The sequence below is a fragment of the Eleutherodactylus coqui genome, chromosome 7, assembly GCF_035609145.1.
Source record: "Eleutherodactylus coqui strain aEleCoq1 chromosome 7, aEleCoq1.hap1, whole genome shotgun sequence".
NCBI classification, from domain to species: Eukaryota; Metazoa; Chordata; class Amphibia; order Anura; family Eleutherodactylidae; genus Eleutherodactylus; species Eleutherodactylus coqui.
The window spans coordinates 115,319,360-115,341,826 of record NC_089843.1 but is presented as its reverse complement, the minus strand read 5'-3'; the positions used below and the strand labels follow the sequence as shown (position 1 = coordinate 115,341,826).

At 42.3% G+C, this 22,467-nt stretch overlaps 1 protein-coding gene across 1 annotated transcript in view; it reads right to left on the bottom strand.

Annotated features, from left to right (window-relative positions):
* MARCHF1 (membrane associated ring-CH-type finger 1) overlaps positions 1–22,467 on the bottom strand; it is a 265,460-nt gene that overhangs the window by 71,946 nt on the left and 171,047 nt on the right. The window contains exon 5 of the mRNA XM_066574677.1: positions 5,438–5,585. Within this exon, the coding sequence (XP_066430774.1) occupies positions 5,438–5,585 (148 nt within the window). The remainder of the gene's footprint in view (positions 1–5,437; positions 5,586–22,467) is intronic.

Sequence of the window (22,467 nt, the reverse complement as noted above, 5' to 3'; positions counted from 1 at the left end):
TGTGAGCATACGCCATTGCTGTGGGCATCATCCCTTCTGGACAGCTGGTGTGAGGAAGAGAGGGTCATATGGAGACTGTGAACAGTGCGGTTCCAAAACAGTTGAGTGGGCTGAGAAATGTTTAGATTGTAATTGGGGCTAAGGGCTGCAAGTGTGACACGGGGGCATAAACGTAGACCTTCAACAAAGCATCAGAAACTGGGTACAGTTTTAAGTACCTAAAGGTACTTTACTGAGACATCATCCTGGAGACCACTATACTGTGTAACACGGTAACTGCCTTTCCGCCTAGATAGGATCATCATTGTATTACATTGAACTTTATCTACACTAAGTAGAGGTGAGTACTAGGCCCTATTCTTTTTAATATATTTATTAATGACCAAGTGGAAGGATTGCATAGTAAAATATCAATATTTGTGGAAGATACAAAGCTATGTAAAGTAACACAAGAGAAAACAGAAGTAGATTGCAAGAGGATCTGGATACATTGGGGACTTGGGCAGAAAAGTGGCAAATGAGGGGTAACACTGATAAGTGTAAGGTTCTACACATGGACAGAGGAAATACATGTTACCATTACACACTAAGGCCTCGGTCACACGGGCGATTTTCCGTGCGACCTGCGCCTGCGCATGCGATCTGCGATCTTAGAGAACCATTGCTTTGCAATGGTATCAGACACATGAGCGCTTTTTATGCGCTCATCCGATAAATTATACAACAGAAATCGCAGATCGCACATATCTGAGATCTGCGATTCCTGTTCTCTTCTCTATATGCGCTCAATGGGGACGGCGGCAGCAGCGCCGACCTCATTGAGAACATATAGAAGACAAATCATTCTTCTCTGCCACAGCTGTAACAGCTGTGGCAGAGAAGAATGATGTTTGCCCATTGAATTCAATGGAGCCGGCAATACAGCGGCTCCATTGAAAGCAATGGGCTGCCAGCGATCGCACGATGAATTTTCGGAAAGGGCTTAAAAATATAAGCCCTTCCCTGAAATTCATCCAGAAATGTGTAAAAACAAAAAAAATATATACTCACCTTGTCCTGGCAGACGGAGTTCAGCCGCGGCCGGCTGGCAGTTCTCCTGAACTGCTCTGAGTAGTATTCAGCAGCCGGGGATTCAGAATCTCCGCCTGCTGAATGAGCTGCCTCTGATTGGTCACGGCCTCACCAATCAGAGGCAGCTCTCACTTACCCATTCATGAATTCATGAATGGGTGAGTGAGTTCTGCCTCTGATTGGCTCAGCGCAGGGACCAATCAGGGGCAGCTCTCAGCCTAAATGGGAAACCACTGGGTAACACTGATATGGAAAGGGCTTGGGGATTTTAGGTAACTGTAAGCTCAACTGGAACAACCAGTGTCAGGCAGCTGCTGCCAAGGCAAATAAGATCATGGGGTGCATCAAAAGAGGTCATCGGGCACATGAGGAGAACATTATTCTTCCACTTTACAAGTCACTGGTCAGACCACACATGGAATATTGTGTACAGTCTTTGGCACCGGTACTCAAGAAGGACATATGAGAGCTTAATTGGGTTCAAAGGTTGGCAACTAAAGTAATAAATGGAATGGGCGGACTACAATACCCAGAGAGGTTATGAAAATTGGAGTTGTTTAGTTTAGAAAAAAGATGGCTGAGAGGAGACCTAACATCTATGTATAAATATATTAGGGGACAATATAGAGATTGGATGATTTAGTAAATCCTACACTGAGCAGGGGTTTAGACCAGATGACCCTGGAGGTCCCTTCCAACTCTACCATTCTATGATTCTATGAGATCTCTCCTCCAATCTATTTGTACCTAGAACTGTGACTGTAACAAGGGGACATCCTCTACATCTAGAGGAAAGAAGGTTTTTACACCAACACAGAAGGGGGTTCTTTACTGTAAGAGCAGTGCGACTATGGAACTCTCTGCCCAAGGATGTGGTTATGGTGAACTCAATAAAAGAGTGCAAGAGGGGCCTGGATGTATTTCTTAAACATTACAATAGTATATGTTGGAATTACTAATTACTTCAGAAGGGTCGGGGACATAGGCGTAGCGTCAGGGGGTGCTGGGGTCGCCATGGCGACCCGGCCCGTGAGCTCAGGGGGCCCCGGAGCCGCCCTCCGACATACCCCCATGCACATTCAGTGCATTAATGGCTGACCGTTCTTTCCCCCGCATGATGCGGCAGTCAGAACAGCCAGCCTGAGAGGAAAAGCAGGGAGGTACTTACATGGGCCGGCAGGGGAGGAGGGAGGAGGTCACATGGGCCGGCAGGGGAGGAAGTCAGGCAGGGCACAGGGATCATGTGCTGCCCCCCCTGCTTCCTGCTGAACGGGGAAGCTTCTGAGTTTATCTCTCCTGCTGCTGCTGTCACATGGAGGAGAAGTGGACCGAGCCCTGGGGTAAGTGTGTATCTGTGTGTGTGTGTGTGTGTATATCTGTGTGTGTGTATATCTCTGTGTGTGTGTGTATATATATATATATATCTCTGTGTGTGTATATATATATATCTCTGTGTGTGTGTATATATATATATCTGTGTGTGTGTATATATCTGTGTGTGTGTGTGTGTGTATATATATATATCTGTGTGTGTGTGTATATATCTGTGTGTGTGTGTGTGTATATATATCTGTGTGTGTATATCTCTGTGTGTGTGTGTGTATATATATATCTGTGTGTGTGTGTATATATATATATCTGTGTGTGTGTGTATATATATATATATCTGTGTGTGTGTGTATATATCTGTGTGTGTGTGTATATATATATATCTGTGTGTGTATATATCTGTGTGTGTGTGTGTGTATATATATCTGTGTGTGTATATCTGTGTGTGTGTGTGTATATCTGTGTGTGTGTGTGTGTGTCTCTCTCCCCCTCTCCCTCTCCCTGGATTTACTGTATTTATTTGCACCCTTTACACGCAATTAAAAAACGCATCAAAACCGCATGCTGTTATTAATAGTGCCTGCAGCTCCTTCAGGGTGACTACCCACTACATTTTTTTTCATGGCGAAATTCGCAGCGTTTTTTTTTCTGCAGGGGTCTATTGGACTTGTAATGCTAAAATAGCGATCGCGCAAAATCGCAATTTACCGCGAAATCGCGGTTTTGCGCGATCGTGATTTTAACATTACAAGTCCCATAGACCCCTGCAGAAAAAAAAACGCTGTGAATTTCGTCGTGAAAAAAACCTCTAGTGGGCAGTCACCCTAATACCGTACGCGGTCTTTAAATACTGCATGCAGGTTTTTATGTGTCTTAATTGTGGTTCTAAAGTGCAGCATAAACATGACCCCCCTGAGGCCGCTCTCACACGTGTTCAGAAAACGCAGCTTGAAATCGTGGCATTTTTACCGGAATTTCGAGCAGCGTTTTTGAACACAGGTTACAGCGTCTGACAGCACTCTTTAATGCACCCCATCATTGTGATGGGTGATGAGATGTGTTAAAAACCACAAAAATGCAGGAACAGAACAGACAGCTCTCGAAAATCACAGTGTTAGAAACACCGTGTTCGAGCACAAATTTGAGTAACTTCATTAAAATCTCTGGGAGTGTTGTACCGCGGTTAGTACGGCACTCGGGGCGCTGTGCTAATAGCAGTAAAAAGCGGTGTGTGTGAGAGCGGCCTGCAGGGCTACAAACAAATCTTTATGTAGTGCAGGAAATGCATCATGTTTGGAAAGATTACGCCAGGGACAGATCATGTATGCAGCACGATCTAGGTATGGGTACGGGGGCGTGTGGGGTGGAGGCCCGGGGTGGGGGGGGGCCCCGAGCTGAACTTTTGCACCCGGGCCCCTGAGCCTTTAGGTACGCCCCTGGTCGGGGATCTGGGGATTATTCTGATTGCCAGATTGGAGTCAGGAAGGAATTTTTTTCCCTAAATGAGGGAAATTGGCTTCTACCTGTTTGTTTTAAAAGTTAGCAAGAAAGTTGTCCCCCTGTCTCTAGTGTCTTTCTCTTTGTGAATTTTGAAAAAAATGGGTCACTGCCCTGCCTACCTGGACCTTACCCAGAGGCAGATATTGTTAATGTGACTCTAAAGCCTTACTTATTTCTTCCAATACAGTTGTAGGTGTGAAGAATATGATGTAAGGCACAGTTTCAGAAATATAGCTTCTATGAATACACTGATAAATCTGCCACAATGAGTGCAGAAAACCAAATGAACACATAAGAGGAAGTTAAAGTGTATGTCCAATTATAAACTTTTCCTTACTAATCAATTGGTCTTGTCAGGCTGAATAACTTTCTCTAATACTTTAATTACCTTTAATGCGTAGTTTCTTTTATTCTCTCCTTGATGTAGCCCATAAGACCAATAATCTGCACAATTCTAATTATTCACTGAGTGCTCGTTGTCAAGGGCTTTCCGTATCTAGCCCTGTGAGATGCTGGAGACAATTTCCATATAACTAGCAGTTTGAGGGGCATCTTCTCCCTAATCACTTTGATTGGCGATATACAGTGAGAGCAGCGTGTTCTGTATTCCTGGTACTACGAGGGAGTAGGTACCATAGAGAGAGCACACAGCGTTCACAGAACAGTCTACATAGAGAGAGAGAAAGCAAGAATGCAATCTTCATGGAAAGGAACTATTAGTTTAGTACCTGGAATGCTGCTACAATCTATTTAATGTATCCCTAAGGAAACCTGAAGACTCTAAAGACTACTGAAGACTCTTCAGTACTATCACTACTTTCCTATTTAGGTTCCCTTAGGGATACATTAGATAGATTGTAGTTACATTCAAGCTACTGAACTAACAGTTCCTTTCCATGAAGACGGCAAAATCTCTCTGTCTTTGCCTGGCCACTTGGGAAATATAGGAACTGAACACTGCAATTAGTTCCCTTAGTAAATGTAATACATTCAGCTCCATGATACAGATTTCTGATATGTAGCCGTAAATGAAGAGAGAACACCGCAAATAAGAAATACAAGGTGGGTAACAATTTCATTATTTTTTCCATGGGAGATGGTATGGGATGTGTTATATTTTGTGCTGTGCACAGGGGCATAACTATAGTGGTTGTAAAGGTGGCAGTCACGCCTTTGGTCTTGCGCCGGAGGAAGGGGACAAAGGACCCTCCACCACATAAGTAGACTTGAAGATGGCACACACCAGGTGGGGGCCTTTTTACAGTTTTCATATTGGAGGCCAAGTTAGACCTTTGGCTGTGTAGTAGAAGGTACATTTAAGCAACAGTTTCATAGAATGCATGAATTCACAACCGGCATCAATAGGACAATCCTTTTTATAATCACTTTTAGAACTGTCTAGGTAGGTGTGAAGTTTCTTAAACACTTTTAGGCACACACCAAATACTCCATTTTCTTTTAAAATTTGTGTTTAAAATCTGACGCAGTTAGCTTATAAAATCTATAATGATTCATATATATTATTTGCATGTCTTACCATTATCATTCCCTTGCCTGATTTCCTCCGCTGTCCGGTCAATAAGGACATATAGGGACCATACTACGCATGTAATGGCAATTATGTGAAAACTTACAGAACAGACTATTTTTCTCCTTTCACTTTTGGTCATCTGCAGTTTTTCCCACTGAAATGAGAATGGAAAAAAAAAGTTAATATTGTCGAGAACTATAAAGAGAAAATCTTGCCAGGATATTTTATTAAAGGCCCTTTTATACGGAACAATTAGCGTTCAAAAACGCGTTCAAACTAGTGAAAGTGAACAATAATCATTCAGTCTGTAAACGTACGTCCTGTGGTGTTAATGGGTTAAATCATATGGTCAATATAGTTCTAATATCTCTTTATGATGATTGGGTTAATATGAATGAATACAATTTTGGGACTAATTCTGTAATGTAATGGGTTACCAGCCATGCCGTCAACTCTGGCAAAAGATAAGCATCGTATGAGTGATCTCTTGTTAAATATAGTTGAAAATATGGAGAAAAGTGAACCAGTAACCGATAAGTATTTTCCTTACTATTTACCGGAATTTTAGTATTATCAAGTTGAGCTATATACTGTACATCAGTGTGCTATTCGCCCAAATAAGAGACCATTGCAAGGGAAATAATTAGCGTGTGATGGGCAGTGTCACTTGTTAACTCTCTTAGGAGCAACATGTCACAGTGTTCTGTATCAGAGCATCAGGAAACGACAAGCTGCATCTGTGAATCTCTATATGTTTGGATGTCAGATCAACACATTAGCTGAGTTGTGATGATGCAAAAAGACATAGCACATCAAGATCAAACTGCCATCCCCAAAGCCTGGCTAATCCAGAAGGCAGCAGAAAGCAGCATGTCACACTCATCCCGGCACTGCAGTGAGAACTAGACAGGTCCCTGGATCTAAACACTGTTACTGTTTTATGATGCTGGTAATCCTTTAAATGGCCACAGCCTGTCTTACCCAATCTATCTGGGGCAGCAGTCCATACTTTTAACAGTAAAATTAGACTGTGTCAGAACTAGAGATCGGGAGGGGGGTTGTCTCTCCTTGAGGAGAGCACCCAGAAGGTAAGTGAGGAGCTTATAAGGCCGTGCATGCTCCTCTCATCACAATCACCCACAAAGCTCTCGATAGCGCCGCACCACTGTACATAGCTTCCCTCCTATCCATACATCACCCAACCCGCACATTCCAATCCGCTAACACACTCAGACGAAACACTCCTCTAATACGAACCTCACACACTCACCTCAAGGACTTCTCTAGAGCAGCATCGGTCCTCTGGAAGCCTCTACCCCACAACATCCAGACAATCCCCAAAGCACAGAACTTCAGACGTGCCTTAAAGATGCACCTCTTCAAAGAAACATACCAAACCTCCTGATCTAGTCCCCCATCCCTACAATATGCCCCCTGCCCCTCCCTATGGCTTTTCACTTTTGCCTATCATGTACACGTCCTGCCCCACACCTCCTGTACTATTCCCAGCTCGTTTGTGTCCCAAAAAACTGTATACTGCATGTTATCGTTGCACTGCTGTGTTCCAATTGCTCCACTTCATGCCCCTGTACCTTCTGTATCACACCCACCCTATTTGTTTCCAAATAATTGAATACCACATGTAACTTTTGTCATTTCTGTGATTTTTGTATATTCTTTGTGTTCCCCATGTGCCTTGAAAGTGCTGTAAAATAAGTTAGCGCTATACAAATAAAGATTATTTTATTATATATGCAAATAAGGAAGATGGAATGCCACCTATTAGAGAGCAGCATTCCTGCAAATCAATGTCCCACCCTTTATACTGGTCTTAACAATGATTGGGATTGAAAACCAAACCAGAATCCATAAAGGGTTGGACACTGATTTGCAGGAATGCTGCCATCCAATAGGTGGCACTGCAGAGGTATCGTTCCATCTTTCTTATTTGCATATATTTCCCAGAGGAGCATGGATGGCCTTATAAGTCTCCTCATTCACCTTCTAGGTGCTCTCCTCAAGGAGAGACAATGCCTCTCCTAACTCACATCACAGACCTCTCACTAGCCAAGCCAGAATTCTGTTGCACACTGATAAGGGGCAAACACCCAGAAAAACAGCTGTCTGTATATGGATTCCGGCTTGGTTTTCAATTCCCAGTCAGTGTTAAGACCTGTATAAAGGATCAGTCATTAATTTGCAAGAACGTTGCCATCCAATAGGTGGCGCTGCAGAAGTATTGTTCCAGAACTAGGGATAGTATGATCACTAACTTTTCAACAAACTTGTATCTATGTGATTGTCAATGTTATAATTAGAAAAAGTACTAGTCATTTTACTTAAAATAATGCTTTTGTGCTGAAAATCCCTCTAAAGTGCTGACTACTAGGGGTCTCCCTTCCTTCTACCTTGCTGTCATGTGAAATCAATCTCTAGCAGCAGAAACACCAATACATCTTACAGGAAGTAGGAGAGGGAGTCATTCCTTGCTGCATTTTTATGCTACCAATAGAAGTTTTTGGAGAAGAGAATGGAAGAGGGAGGGAGCTGCTGATGGGAAACACACAGAGACATGACTGCAACATCTAGTAAGTGTTTTCTCCACCCCAATGTTGAAATCACATTTACACTGCTCAGTACTGCTGTATAATGTTTTCCATACTGCTGCTGTTTCTAATGGTGTTCTACAGACAGAGAGAGGAGTAGAAGTACCTAGTTTCTATGTGCGCATCATAACAGCTAGTTGACATCCACTAGCTAAGGATTAAAAAAGAATTAGAAATGGAGCATACAGAGGGGAAAGCTGGTGACAAATTCCATATGCAAGTCATATAATGGCCAAAACAGGGTTATTCCACATGTACAAACATAACAGCTTAACCTGTAACGTCATGTTAAGTTAGTTATGCCTCAAATCTACATGTAAAAGTGACAGTGTGAGTGTTAGTCGTCACCAATTGTTTCAAACCTATACCACTAGGCCTTGATCATGTTCCCTTATATATGACTGGCAGGTCCTTTTTACAATTCTACATTAGTAGAATGCTTATATCTCCTTCAGGCACTAAGATATATAAAGCAAAAAGACTATAAGAACCAGGGATAGGGAAGGAAGGGGGGGGAGGGGGGGCTGAGGTAGAAAATGGGAGCCTCCTGCCACCTAATGGTACAAGTGTGAAACACAGCACTGAAACTTTCCACTCCCTTAGAGTGTGCAGCACAGAATGAGGAGATTAAATAGTGTTTTGCAGTAATATCTTCTTTATTCTTTTTACTTTACCTATAATAATAAATTGTTTAAAAAGTTTTACAGTCCCGACTCCTCATCAAGCCGAAGTAGGAAAGTCTCCTCTCTGGTTGAGGTTTCAGTAATAGATAAGTGTTCACCTTGAAATAAAGATTTACAAGGTCTATCAGATGTGAAACACATGGTATTAAGGATAGAAGTGAGTGCTTGATATATTAACAGCAGCCGTGTAGGTTGTAGTCCGTTAAAAAACCATAAAATTAGACAGCGAAATGCTTCTGTGCTGCTGACAAGGTTACCAACATTTTTGTGCAGACTACTAAATGAAGCAATAATATGGATTTGTCATGCTGGTGAAGAGTAAAGCTCCGGAGCAGAACCGGCGTGACATGTCATCCATTCGGTAAAAATGCTGGACAGGTACAGAAACTGAACAGACGCTATTATAATCAATGGAGTCCTTTCGGCGCAGTTTCATTCAGTTATGAGACGGATCCGTTCATCCAAGGGATTCTGTTTTTCTGCTCCCATAACAGAACAGAAAAACGTAATCCCTAGCGCAGATTCATACAGTATGTAAATATGCTGCACATAGTGACATTAAAAGTATTTGAAAGGCTGCAGATATTGGTGTGACTGCAGATGTAGCACTGATGAATTTGTAATGAATATGTTCCTTATGTACAAGCTGAGTTAACCCCTTAAGGACCAGCGTGTTTTAGTCCTAAAGGACCAGACACTTTTGAGGGATTTTACAAATGTGGTAGTTCTACTGCCCAATTATTTTCTTTTTCTTCGTCTACCAAAATAATTTTTGCTGCATTTTTTTTCACATGACATATAGGGTTATTTTTTATAGGTTTTTTTCAGACTGACCCCGCCCCATTTCTTTTTGTTTTATTGGGGGTAAAAAGCTAAATAAAATGATTTTTTTAAATTTATAGTTGTTCATTTTTAAAATAAGTATACGTACGCTAAAATAACAAACGGGAAAAGGTTCCTCGTTTTGTTTTGGATATTTTGATATATAATTTGCATAGTTTTAGATTGCAGGGCACATATGGCAACGGTTTTTGGTTGGTATTGGGAGTGGGTTATTTGCTTTTTTATATATATATTTATTTTATTCTGTAATATGTTTTACTTAATTTTGGTAACTTTTTTTTAACATCTTTGACCACCGTGTCATTATATAATACCTCTGGGGGTCATTCACATTGTCTTTTTTCTTAGATCACACTTTTTCACTGTAGCTGGGGCATGCATAGGAGCCCCAGTTATAGGGAAAACATCCCCCTGTAGTGACAATAGTCACTGGCAGAGCTGATCAGGTTCTGCTAGGATCCTGCAGCTCTGCCTTGGCAGGGGGCACGTGGTGGTAATGCGAGCGCCGTGTCGAATAGAGTAAGTAACACTTCCACTGTCTCTGTGCATTACATAGCACTCATTGAGTGCGATGTATTCTGTAAAAGAGAAGGCAGAAGTGGTTAGAAACCACTTTTGCCTTCTCCTCCAGGCCCATGGCTGTGTTGAACAGCCGAGAACCCAACCTGCTACTGCTACATTGCAGGAGCAAGAGCTTTAATCCTGCACCATATTTTTACTATTAGCTAGGATTAAAGCTTAGAACAAAGCACCATAAATTTACTGGGCCTGGCCCTTAAGGGGTTAAAGCAAGGAGAAACAAAGATGGCCACACCACTTTTCTAAATACCTGATGAACTCTGTGCATTAGTATGCATCAATAGTCTAAGCTCTCTTTCACAGGAACGTATTTGTACAGCATTGTACGCGTGCAAATCGTGCCCAGTGAATACACAGTGAATAGAACCCATTGATATCAATGGGTTTATTCACATAAGCATATTTTGCGCATGCATTTCATTGGGTGGGGGGGGGGGGGGGAACACTGCATGCTTTATTTTTCTGCATATTTCTACACAAAAATAGCAAATATTGAACTAATTAATTTACTTGCCTATTGTGTCTTTGCATGTGCAAATGCGCACGCTTTGTGCTCAAGAAAAGTAGAGTAAAACATTTACAGGTGCGCACAAATATGCAATGCCCATTGCACAAATACGTGGCACAAATGGAAGCGTAAATGCGCGTGCACCCGTGTGACACCTGCCTAAGACACTACACAATTGCTTTGATTGACCAGTGCTGCCCAGTCAGAGCAGTATGTAGTGTCTTAGGCTACGCATGTATAGCATAGTGTGCATCAGGTAGTCAGAGATGAAGCAGCAGTGCGGCTACCATTGTTCCTCCAGGCCTGGAGGGTCACTTTAAGATTAAAATAAATCACAGATGACACATTGTGTTATTATAAAGGATTGCACAAAATGACAGATTCCATTATATGTGCCTCGTGTGGTGGGCATCGTTTGCCCAACATTCATCCCATATAAATGAGGCTTTAGTGACAGAGAGGGAGATTACATGAATGACTGATATCATTGATTAACATAAAGACAAGAATTTTAATTGTTTGATGGCTTTACTATTGGCTAACTGAGAGTATGACAGATGCGAGCTTTAGAAACATCTTAGGTGTCATCCTAATACAATAATTATCACAAATAAAGCAGTCTCCCAAATTATTTCTGACTCATTTGTCAGAGTGCTAATGGTAAAATGGGTTATGTCAGAGGTGTACCTTGAAGCTTCTAGGCCCTAATGCAAAACCTGTAACAGGTCCTCCAACTATAATGCTTTATTCATAGTACTGGGCTCCCTATATGGAGAAGAGAGGCCTTATGGGCCCGGGTGCAACCGCATCCCCTATAGTTACGCCAGTGGGTTATGTCATCAGAGACAATCCCCTTCAGGACGCAGTACCCATGGCAAACAGCAGTGGGTCTCGCTCTTGGCATTATCAGCAAACTGCTGATTTTGCTGGGAGAACTCGCAGCCATTCAGGCATTTCCACTACAGCAGCCACTGCAGGGAAAATGTAATATTGCAAGACAGCCATTCAGATGAATGGTCAACCTTGTCATACAAGGATACCAGAAAGGGAGCTGCTCTTGCACAGTGGCTCTCTATTCTGGCTTATGAAGGGGGTGACGGTGGGGTGTCCTGAGAAGGGGATCTTACTCTATGATGTTCATATACCCTAATAGATAAAAAGAAAAAGGTTGGTACAGTGTTAGGCCTCATGTCCACGGGGAAAATCAGGCCCGCTACGGATTCTACATGGAGAATCTGCAGCGGGTCCCTCCTGCCCCGCGGACATGAGCGCTGAAAATAGGAATTTAAAAGAATTTACCCATCTGTAGCGGGCGGGGAAAGTCTTCTCTTCCTCACGGCCGGATCTTCTTTTTCGGCCGGCGGATGAACTCGTCACGGCTGCGGCACGTCGCCGACGTGCCGCGCACATGCGCCGGGCACATCCGCCGAGCCGAAGCAAGAAAGATGCGGCCGTGAGGAAGAGAAGACCTTCCCGGCCCGCTCCGGATGAGTAAATTCTTTTAAATTCCTATTTTAGGTCTCCCGCGGATCCGGACGGCTTCCATAGGCTTCAATAGAAGCCCGCGGGAGCCATCCCCGCGGGAGACCCGCACGAAAATGGAGCATGGTCCAGATTTTTTCATGCTCCATTTTTTTTAAAATCCCTTTATTGACCATCCGCGGGTATTTATCTACCCCGCGGGTGGTCAATGCATCCCTATGGGGTGCGGATCCGCGGGCAGGAGAAGAGTTAAAATCTGCTGCGGATTTTAATTCTTATTTTGCCCGTGGACATGAGTCCTTAGCCAGTAGAACAAAATGGTATTGCTCTCAGTAAGGTTAAATTCACACAGGCGAGCCAACATATGTTTTTCACGCTAATGCGAGGTGTTTTTAAATAGAAAATGCCTTGCATCTCTTCTGTGAGACATGAGGAAATGTAACCACAAACATCCCAGGTGAACAATATTTCACTGGTTGTCAATTTATCAGCAACAATTTTAAATTCTGCACAGTTATCTATTCTTTTAAAAGTCTCAATTTTGCACCCACATGTAATATGAACCTGTATCAGACGATCAAAAATATCAATAAATTTATATGACTAGCAACTGTGAAGAAACATTTTTTCAATGTTGCTACTATGGAAAATACTACTTAGTTGTTCCTATTACTTCAAGCTAATTTTTTGAATAGCACTGGACAACACGCTATTCCTTCGGAAATGATGCTTGAAGAAAAATTAACTATTCTAGCTCTTATTAATTTACAAGATGAGCCAATTTCTTCTGTGAATGTGTTCTCTACAACTATTAACAAATCGAAAAAATATCCAATCGGGATTTTTATCCTTTCCAAACAAGACCTTCAGTTATGGACTCTCTTCCAATTGAAGTGGAAGAAGAACTTACCAACTTTTATTCCAGATGTAACAAGACAGTATATAATATATCACTAAACCAAAGAAAAGCACTAGAAGATATGGCTTTCATACTTTTACTTTAGTCCGCCCTGCAGATAAGGGCGATTCTATTGTGATACTTGACAAAGCCCTACATGAACGTGAAGTACTTATATTGTAATCTGACACATCCACATACCGGTCTCTTAATGTTGATCCAACAGAAACATTTAAAATTGCTTTATCCAAATTGCTATAGGAAGGTTTGTCCTCAGGGATAACAGACCCAAAACGACATGATTATTTGTTGGTAGACTCTCCAGTCTGCTCTATATTCCATGCATTACCCAAAATTCATAAATACATCTTTCCTCCTTTACGCCCAATTATAGCTAGTAATGGCTCATTGTTTGAACGCCTCAGTATATGGCTTGATAATCTACTACAACCATTGGTAGCCAGAACTCCTGCTACATTAAAGACACCAAGGGCCTGTTACAGGTTTAAGATAAATTAGAATGGTCTGCTCACTATTCATAGATTACCATAGATTTTTCTCTCTTCATACAGTTATTCCATGATGAGGACGATCCCGATCACCATGTTGAATTCACGGAATGGGTGTCACAGGAATTGCAATGGGACCCACATTTCACAGAGGCGGTACTGTTCAGTGATAAAGCAAACTTCCGTTGGTCTGACACAAACCTGCACTGGGCAGATCCCTCTAGGATGGTTTGTGCACAGAAAGTCATGGTGTGGTGAGACGTGTGGAATATGAAGATAGGGAGCACATTCTTCATTGGTGGTAACCTTCTTGCTGCCGAATATATGCAATTGTTACATGACAAGGTGTTCCCATCACTGTGCAATGAAGATGGCACATTCCGGGCTCAGTCACACGGGCACATCCGGGTGCCGATGCGCCCGTCTTACTGCACAAAGAAGACGGCCGCACTGCAGGTTACAGACGACTCTCCACAGCGCTAGAAGAAAGAACACATGACCGGCAATGGAGCCGGTCATGTGTTCTTTCTTCCGGCGCTGCGGAGAGTCGTCCGTACCTACAGTGCGGCCGTCTTATCATGCAGTAAGACGGGTGCAACTTGCTACATACATAATGACATTCCCAACCACTTTTTTGCATTTATTCATGTGTCTCCATTAGAAATGAGCAAGCATACTCGCTAAGGGCAATTGCTCGATCGAGCATTGCCCTTAGCGAGTACCTACCCGCTCGGGAGCAAAGATTCAGCTGCCGGCGGCGGGGGAGAGCGGGGAGGCATGGGGGGGTGGGGGGTGGAGAGATCTCTCTCTCCCTCTCTCCCCCCCCCCCGGTCCCCCCTGCTCACTGCTGCAACTCACCTGTCACCCGCGCCGGCACCCGAACCTGGGGAGATACTCGCTAAGGACAATGCTCGATCGAGCAATTGTCCTTAGCGAGTATGCTCGCTCATCTCTAGTCTCCATGCCTTTGGATCACCCTGTACTTAGTTACACCAGCTTGTTAAAGAGGCCCAAGTAGCCTTGAAAGCTTGCAGTGTTAACATCATCATTTTATCTGCTATCCATCAAAAGGTATCATATCTACAAGATTATTTTGTTTCTCTTACTGACAATTTATACCCTAATAGGCATATAGACCGGGGTTGTGGTATTGGCACAACCCCAATAATTTTCTTGACATTTTGATTCAGGCGAAATCTCCGGCTAGTACTTTTTGGCATTCAGATGTGTACTTGTTGGATTGTGATCCATTCAGGGTCTACCCCAAGCAGGGTAGAATTTATAATTGCCATGAAACTTTAAATACAGATAGACATATGTATATTATATAGATAAACTAAATGACTAATTGATGAAACATGCATAGATAGATAGATAGATAGATAGATAGATAGATATGAGATAGATAGATATGAGATAGCTAGATATAAGACAGATAGATATGAGATAACTAGATGTGAGACAGATAGATAGATAGATAGATAGATAGATAGATAGATAGATAGTTATGAGATAGATAGATAGATAGATAGATAGATAGATAGATAGATAGATAGATATGAGACAGATAGATATGAGATAACTAGATGTGAGACAGATAGATAGATAGATAGATAGATAGATAGATATGAGATAGATAGATATGAGATAGCTAGATATGAGACAGATAGATATGAGATAACTAGATGTGAGACAGATACATAGATAGATAGATAGATAGATAGATAGATATGAGATAGATAGATAGATAGATATGAGACAGATAGATATGAGATAACTAGATGTGAGACAGATAGATAGCTAGATAGCTAGATAGATAGATAGATAGATAGATAGATAGATAGATAGATATGAGATAGATAGATAGATAGATAGATAGATAGATAGATAGATAGATGGAAGTCATGATGTTAATGACTAATTCTCCTATATCTGTACAGTATGTGTCATGATGTGACAGTAACTGGTGAGCAAACAAAGTATAATCATTCATCAATCAACATGTGAGTTGAGTAGGATTTGCAGGTGCAATATTTACAGGTGCAATATTTCACGCTGTTTTACAATATCACATAGAGCAGTCCATGGTGCGGTAGGTATATCACTGTATACAATCCTCCAAGGATAAAACAGAGGCTGAAGATACCAGCAGCTATGAATAATACTGAAGGATCTATTTTGCATCAGTTGCATTTGTAGACTGTTGCTGCCATCTGCCTTTTCTCGTATTAATTGCAGCTCCAGGTTATTTTTTTTTATGTTCAAATATACACTTTTTATTTTTTTTAAAATCAAGCACCTAGAAGAAGTTGTCGTTTTTGCAAAACCCAGTATGCAGTTACACCTCAGGCAGATATGCAAATAATTAGAGTTGTGGGGTGATTAGATAAACGGTCTTGACACCTGAGGCCCTAAAAGTGTTCCACCGTTGGCCTATAGAAAAGGCCCCTAGAGGCTACCTGTGCAGTGGACCTCTTTTGTGTGGAGCTTGTTGACCACTAGACTTAATCAAAGAGATTTCACTCAGTTAACAGAGTTTGAGAGGGGGCGCATTATTGGAATGCGAGAAGCTGGATGGTCGTTTTGATAAATTGCCCACAAACTGGGTCGGTCTGACCAGACTGTTAGGTGGTGTTGGGACTAGTGCATGCACTGAAGGCACACAAGGTGACCAGGCTCAAGATGCCCTTGACAGGCCACCAGTAGAGAGGATCATCTGATCGTCTGACAAGCACAAGCAGGTCCAAATATTTTGTTGTCTGCTATGCAGAGACAGTTGGCACTATCATTACAGGCTCCTATGTTTGTAGGAACTTTTTCCAGGCAGTTGGCTGAAGGACATTTGGTCTCATGGCACCCATTATGTGAACTTCCTTTGACACCCACCATCATCTCCGATTGCAGTGATGTTGGGATTCATGAAAATGGACTGCTATGGAGTGCAACCAGGTTTTCTTCAGCAACTAATCCAGGCTTAGTTTGCACATTGAAAAAGGCCATGTTCGTGTTTAGAGACCTATCCTGCTTTTGTTGTGGAGCGGCACACCGCCTCCATTGGTAGCGTGATGGTCTGAAGGGCCATCGCATAAGATAGTACGTTGCCTCTAGTAGTGGTACGAGGGACAATGACAGCTCAGCGATATGTTCAGAACATCCTGTAGCCACATGCATTGCCTCTCATGGCTGGGCTTCCAAGGGGCATTGTACAGCAGGATAATGCTCACTTTGCATGAGTTTGCACGATGTAAAATCATAGAATGGTAGCATTGAAAGGGTCCTCCAGGGTCCCCCTGCTCAATGCAGGATTCACTAAGTCATCACAAACAGATATCTATCCAGCCTTTGTTTGAACACTTCCATTGAAGGAGAACTCACCACCTCCCGTGGTAACCTGTTCCACTCATTGATCACTCTCACTGTCAGAAATTTTTTCTAATGTCTAATCGGTGTCTCCTCCATTTCAGTTTCATCCCATTGCTTCTAGTCTTTCCTTGTGCAAATGAGAATAGGGCTGATCCCTCTGCACTGTGACAGCCCTTCAGATATTTGTAGACAGCTATTAAGTCTCCTCTCAGCCTTCTTTTTTGCAAGCTAAACATTCCCAGGTCCTTTAACTGTTACGTGTGCTGCTGTGACCTGTAGTTTTATTGCTTCTAGCAGCACAGCTCCCACAAGTTTAATGATTGTACTAGCTGGGTGTGGGTACTTCCTGCTAGCCAATCTCCTGGGTCTGTGCTCACATATAAACCCAGCTTCTGTCAGTCTCTGTCTGGTGTCCAGTGTGAGCAGTCATGTATCCATGTCCGTTACGACTTGCTGTGTGTTTGGTGTTCAGGGTGAGCAGTCATGAATCTTTGTCTGTTGCAGCTTGTGGTGTGATCTGTGCCTTGCTGGTTCATGTCCGTTTATTTTCTGTCAGTTTTGTGTCAGTCTGGTCTGCTGAGTTTGTTTGCTATGTCTGCGCTAGGGTGGTCTTTAGGATCCTCTGGAAGATGTGTCTTGATAGTGTAGGGACTGCAAGACATGAGGGGCCTTGCCGGGGCTTGCAGCTTAAGTTCATTGGCCAATGTATGAACTAACACCCCGCTTTTATATTCAGCTTATCATCCGCTACTAGTGTTTGCATTTTGGCTGCTGAATGCTGTGTATTCTGGCTTTGTGTGTCCTGTTGTTCAGTCCCTGTCATGTGGCATGTGAATGTGTCCTGTTCTGGTGCCTGGCTCCCAGGATCAGCTAGGGCCCAGATCCGAAGACTGCTCGGCCGCCCACTATTGGGGCGATGTCACCGATCAGGTAGGGCCATGTCATCCTCCTCTTGGAAGCCAAGCGACAGTTGCCTGAAATCAGTGTGAATACCGTGTGCATCCAGTCCCTTTTGAGTATTATCGTGTGGGCACCCGTGCTTAGTTTGCCCACACGATCGTAACATTAACTGTTCCACATAGGACATGATTTGCAGACCGCTCACCATCTTCGTAACTCTTCTCTGAACTTGCTCCAGTTTGTCTATGTCTTTTCTAAATTGGGGTGCCCAGAACTGGACACAGTATTTCAGATGAGGTCTGACTAAGGAAGAGTAGAGGGGGATAATTCCTTCACGTGATCTAGACTCTATGCTTCTTTTAATACATCCCAGAATTGTGCTTGCCTTTTTGGCTGCTGTATCACATTGTTGACTCATATTCAGTCTATGATCTATTAGTATACCCAAGTCTTTTTCACATGTGCTGCTTAGCCCAATTTCTCCCATTCTGTATGTGCTTTTTTCATTTTTCTTGCCCAGATGTAGGACTTCCACCTTCTTCCTTTTTTTTGAAGATGGGCACAACATTTTCCCTTTTCCAACCTTCTGGGACTTCCCCTTTTCTCCAGGAATTTTCAAAGGTTATGGCAAGTGGTTCAGCAATTACCTCTGCTGCTTCCTTTAGTATCCTAGGATGTAATTCATCTGGACCTTGAGACTGGAATTCATTTAAGTTAGCTATGTGTTCCTTCACCATTTCTCTGCTTATAGACAGCCTGCATTTTCTAATTCCCCCAATAGCATAGAGAAGTTTAGTTGATGTTACATCAACTGGAGGCTTAATTATGGCAAAAGTGGACCAATATGCCACAAGATACCATACGGAACCTGTATGCCTCCATGCTCGCCCATATCACATCTTGTATCCAACCCAGAGGTGGCTCAACAGGGTGCTAGAGCCTCCATGCCCACCTGTATCACATCTTATATCCAAGCTAGAGGCAGCCCAACAGAGTATTAGAGCCTCCATGCCCACCCATATCATATTTTATATCCAAGCTAGAGGCGGTACAACAGGGTACTAGAGCCTCCATGCCCACCTGTATCACATCTTATAGCCAACCTATAGGCTACCCAACAGGGTACTAGCGCCTCCCTTCAAGCATTTAGTTTTCCACAATAAATTCTTTTTTTGTTCTGATATTGTAATCACTTACTTATAATTACGTTACAATCACACATAGAAAGTTTCATTCCATTTCCACAACTTCTTTTAGATGCTTGATTTTTTTACAATGAATGTATTTACACGAAGAGAAATTAAAAGCTGGTTATTTATAAAGTAGTGGGGCTAAAGTTAGAAACCTTGTGTCAAGCAATAGCACTTATCAGTGGTTTTGCAACAGGATTTTCTGTTGCTTATGTTTTGCAGATAAAATAGTCACATATATATTTCTAGCTCAAATTTCCATTTGCATCTAGTCCAGCATCAGGTAGATGATACTGGATAGGCGAGACTCCTTGTAAATAAGGAGCTCCAATAGGGCTTATCAAAGGGTTGTCACAATTCTCTTTTGGACCCTGAAATAAGTTTGTCTAGGGATATCGTCAGAGATAATATTAACTTGATATCCTTTAGAGATAGCCTAAGCTCATTATCTGCTTAAAAGATGAGCTAGCTGCTAGCAGTAAAGGCTATGCTGTCAATAAATGAACCTCATGTCTTTCTGTTCCTAAATTAGCAATAATATGCTGAGGGTATAAAGATTGCTCTGTAATACCACTGCAGAACAGATTCACTAGTTACCTCTTATGTTATCTGATGATCTTCCTATAGTTTCACTAACTATTAGCTGATCCCAACTAGATGGCTAATCTACCGCCCTAATAATCGTTCAGCCAGAGAGTCAAATAGGGATAGATGAAAATAAAAAATAAATGGAAAGGTATAGGGCCTGTGGCTCTGATGGTGGCTCTCCTCTTTTACACAACTAACTCTGATTCTCATTCTTTTGCTTATTTAAGCAGATAATGAGCTTAGGCTATCTCTAAAGGATATCAAGTTGATATTATCGATGACGATATCCCTAGACAAACTTATTTCAGGGTCCAAAAGAGAATTGTAACAACCCTTTGATAAGCCCTATTGGAGCTCCTCATTTACAAGGAGTCTCGCCTATCCAGTATCATCTACCTGATGCTGGACTAGATGCACTATATGTAACGGTTCCCAGAAGTCAAACAAATCCTAGCTATCACCAAGCAGTCCTTTTATCAGTCAGTCGCCATAGGACAAAGGACAGATATATTGGCATAATAGTCTGTCTTGTATCTTGGCTCCTGACGAACCACTTTATAGGGTGGAAACGCGTCTAGTTATGAATCACATGACTACACTTCTAAAAATTGCAAGAGCTGTTTCTTTTTTTGATTTATGAAGTACTAACTTCCAAGTGTGAACTATACAGCTGCACACTCAAATGTCATACTATACCAACTGACTCTCTATTATACTCATATGGATAAACAAATCTATTCTATGTGTATTTACTATATGGTTACCTGGACATATATAAATTGAATTCATCTTCCGGGTATCTTGAAGTCTCATGTCATTTTTAAGAGACTTGATGTTTGGAAAGGATATCTAGATATTAGAGATGAGCGAGCATACTCGTCCGAGCTTGATGCTCGTTCGAGTATTAGGGTGCTCGAGATGCTCGTTACTCGAGACGAGCACCACGCGGTGCTCGTCTCGATTAAACGAGCACTGACCATTGAATTCAATGGAGCCGGCAATACAGTTAGCGCAGGATGATTTTTCGGGAAGGGCTTAAAAATATAAGCCCTTACCTGAAAATCATCCTAAAATGTGTAAAAAGTAAAAAAAAAAAATATATACTCACCTTGTCCCGGCAGAACGATGTTAGCCCATTGAATTCAATGGAGCCGGCAATACAGCCGGCTCCATTGAAAGCAATGGGCTGCCGGCGATCGCACAATGAATTTTCGGGATGGGCTTAAATATATAAGCCCTTCCCTGCAGTTCATCCAGAAATGTGTAAAAATAAAAAAAATATATATACTCACCTGGTCCCGGCAGACGGAGTTCAGCTGCGGCCATCTGGCAGTTCTCCTGAACTGCTCTCTGTAGTATTCAGCAGCCGGGGATTTAAAATCCCCGCCTGCTGAATGAGCTGCCTCTGATTGGTCACAGCCTGACCAATCAGAGGCAGATCTCACTCACACCCATTCATGAATTCATGAATGGGTGAGTGCGTGCTGCCTCTGATTGGCTCAGCGCAGCTCTCAGCTGAATGACAGCAGTTCAGCACCACAGTGCAGGGGACAGCAGGAGAAGACGCGGCTGTGCCCCGGCAGCTGAAGGGAGGTCAGTATCTATTTTTTTTGTTTTTTAAATCACTTTTAATTCATTTCCAGGGAATGGCTTATATGTAAAGCCCTTCCCTGAAAAAGAATTCAGGTGTGCCAGCGGACCATTGTCTTCAATGGAGTCGCCGACAGCAGCAGCAGCTCCATTGCAGAGAATGCCTGCATTTTTATTCTTTTTTACACTAAAATCTTTCTTTTTCAGGTAAGGGCTTATATTTTTAAGCCCTTCCCGAAAATTCATCCCGCGCTCGCCGGCAGCCCATTGCTTTCAATGGAGCCGGCTGATTTGCCGGCTCCATTGAATTCAATGGGCTAACATCGTTCTTCTCTGCCACAGCTGTTACAGCTGTGGCAGAGGAGAACAATCGTTATGCTGACAGTGCGGGGGGGGGGGGGTCTCACTTTTGCCACTATTGTGGCTTAATAGTGAGACCTCGGAGCCCGAAATGCAGCCCTGCATGTTGCTCCTCGCCTGCCCTATCCATTTCTGTGTTTTTACATGACTTTGGTGATTTTCTAAGATTTTCACAAATGAAAACCTTAGCGGAGCACCAGTCATATACAAAAATGCTCGAGTCGCCCATTGACTTCAATGGGGTTCGTTACTCGAAACGAACTCTCGAGCATCACTGAAAGTTCGACTCGAGTAACGAGCACTCGAGCATTTTGGTGCTCGCTCATCTCTACTAGATATCCTTCGTCTTTATGTTTTGTCGGTCTAGTCAGCCCATATACGTTTTTAAAGGATTATAATAAAGATTTATTTTTTAACACTCATGTAAGGTTTAATATATAGTGAGGTTTGAATTCAGCATTCAGTTGAAGCTATGTCTGATAAAGGTGGTCTAGTAAAGTAACAGGTGTTCTTGGTCTTAAATAACAGTGTCCCTTAAATAAATACTATTATAATTTCAAAATGGAATTATATGTTACTCAGGTCCCTTTTATATGATATTAGTTTTCATCTACAGAAACCTCTCACTGACAGTTCCATTCCTGACTACAGTAACACATTTTGCTATCTTAAGACAAATAAACTAGCATAATAGATAACACTGGTCAACAAACTTTTTCCATCTGAGTTGGTTTCAGGAGGACTGGATAGATTTTTGTGTGATTTCAAGACTACTTTCAGGTATTTTGTGGTACGTCTAGTTCTTGTGATGAGATGCATTATGTTTCAGTACTGGTTGTAATATGAGTACTATGTAATAAATATTGTTTCTCATTTCAGATTGGATTTCACTTGCCATAAATTTATTTGCTAGCATGCCTCGAAAATGCTAAAATCA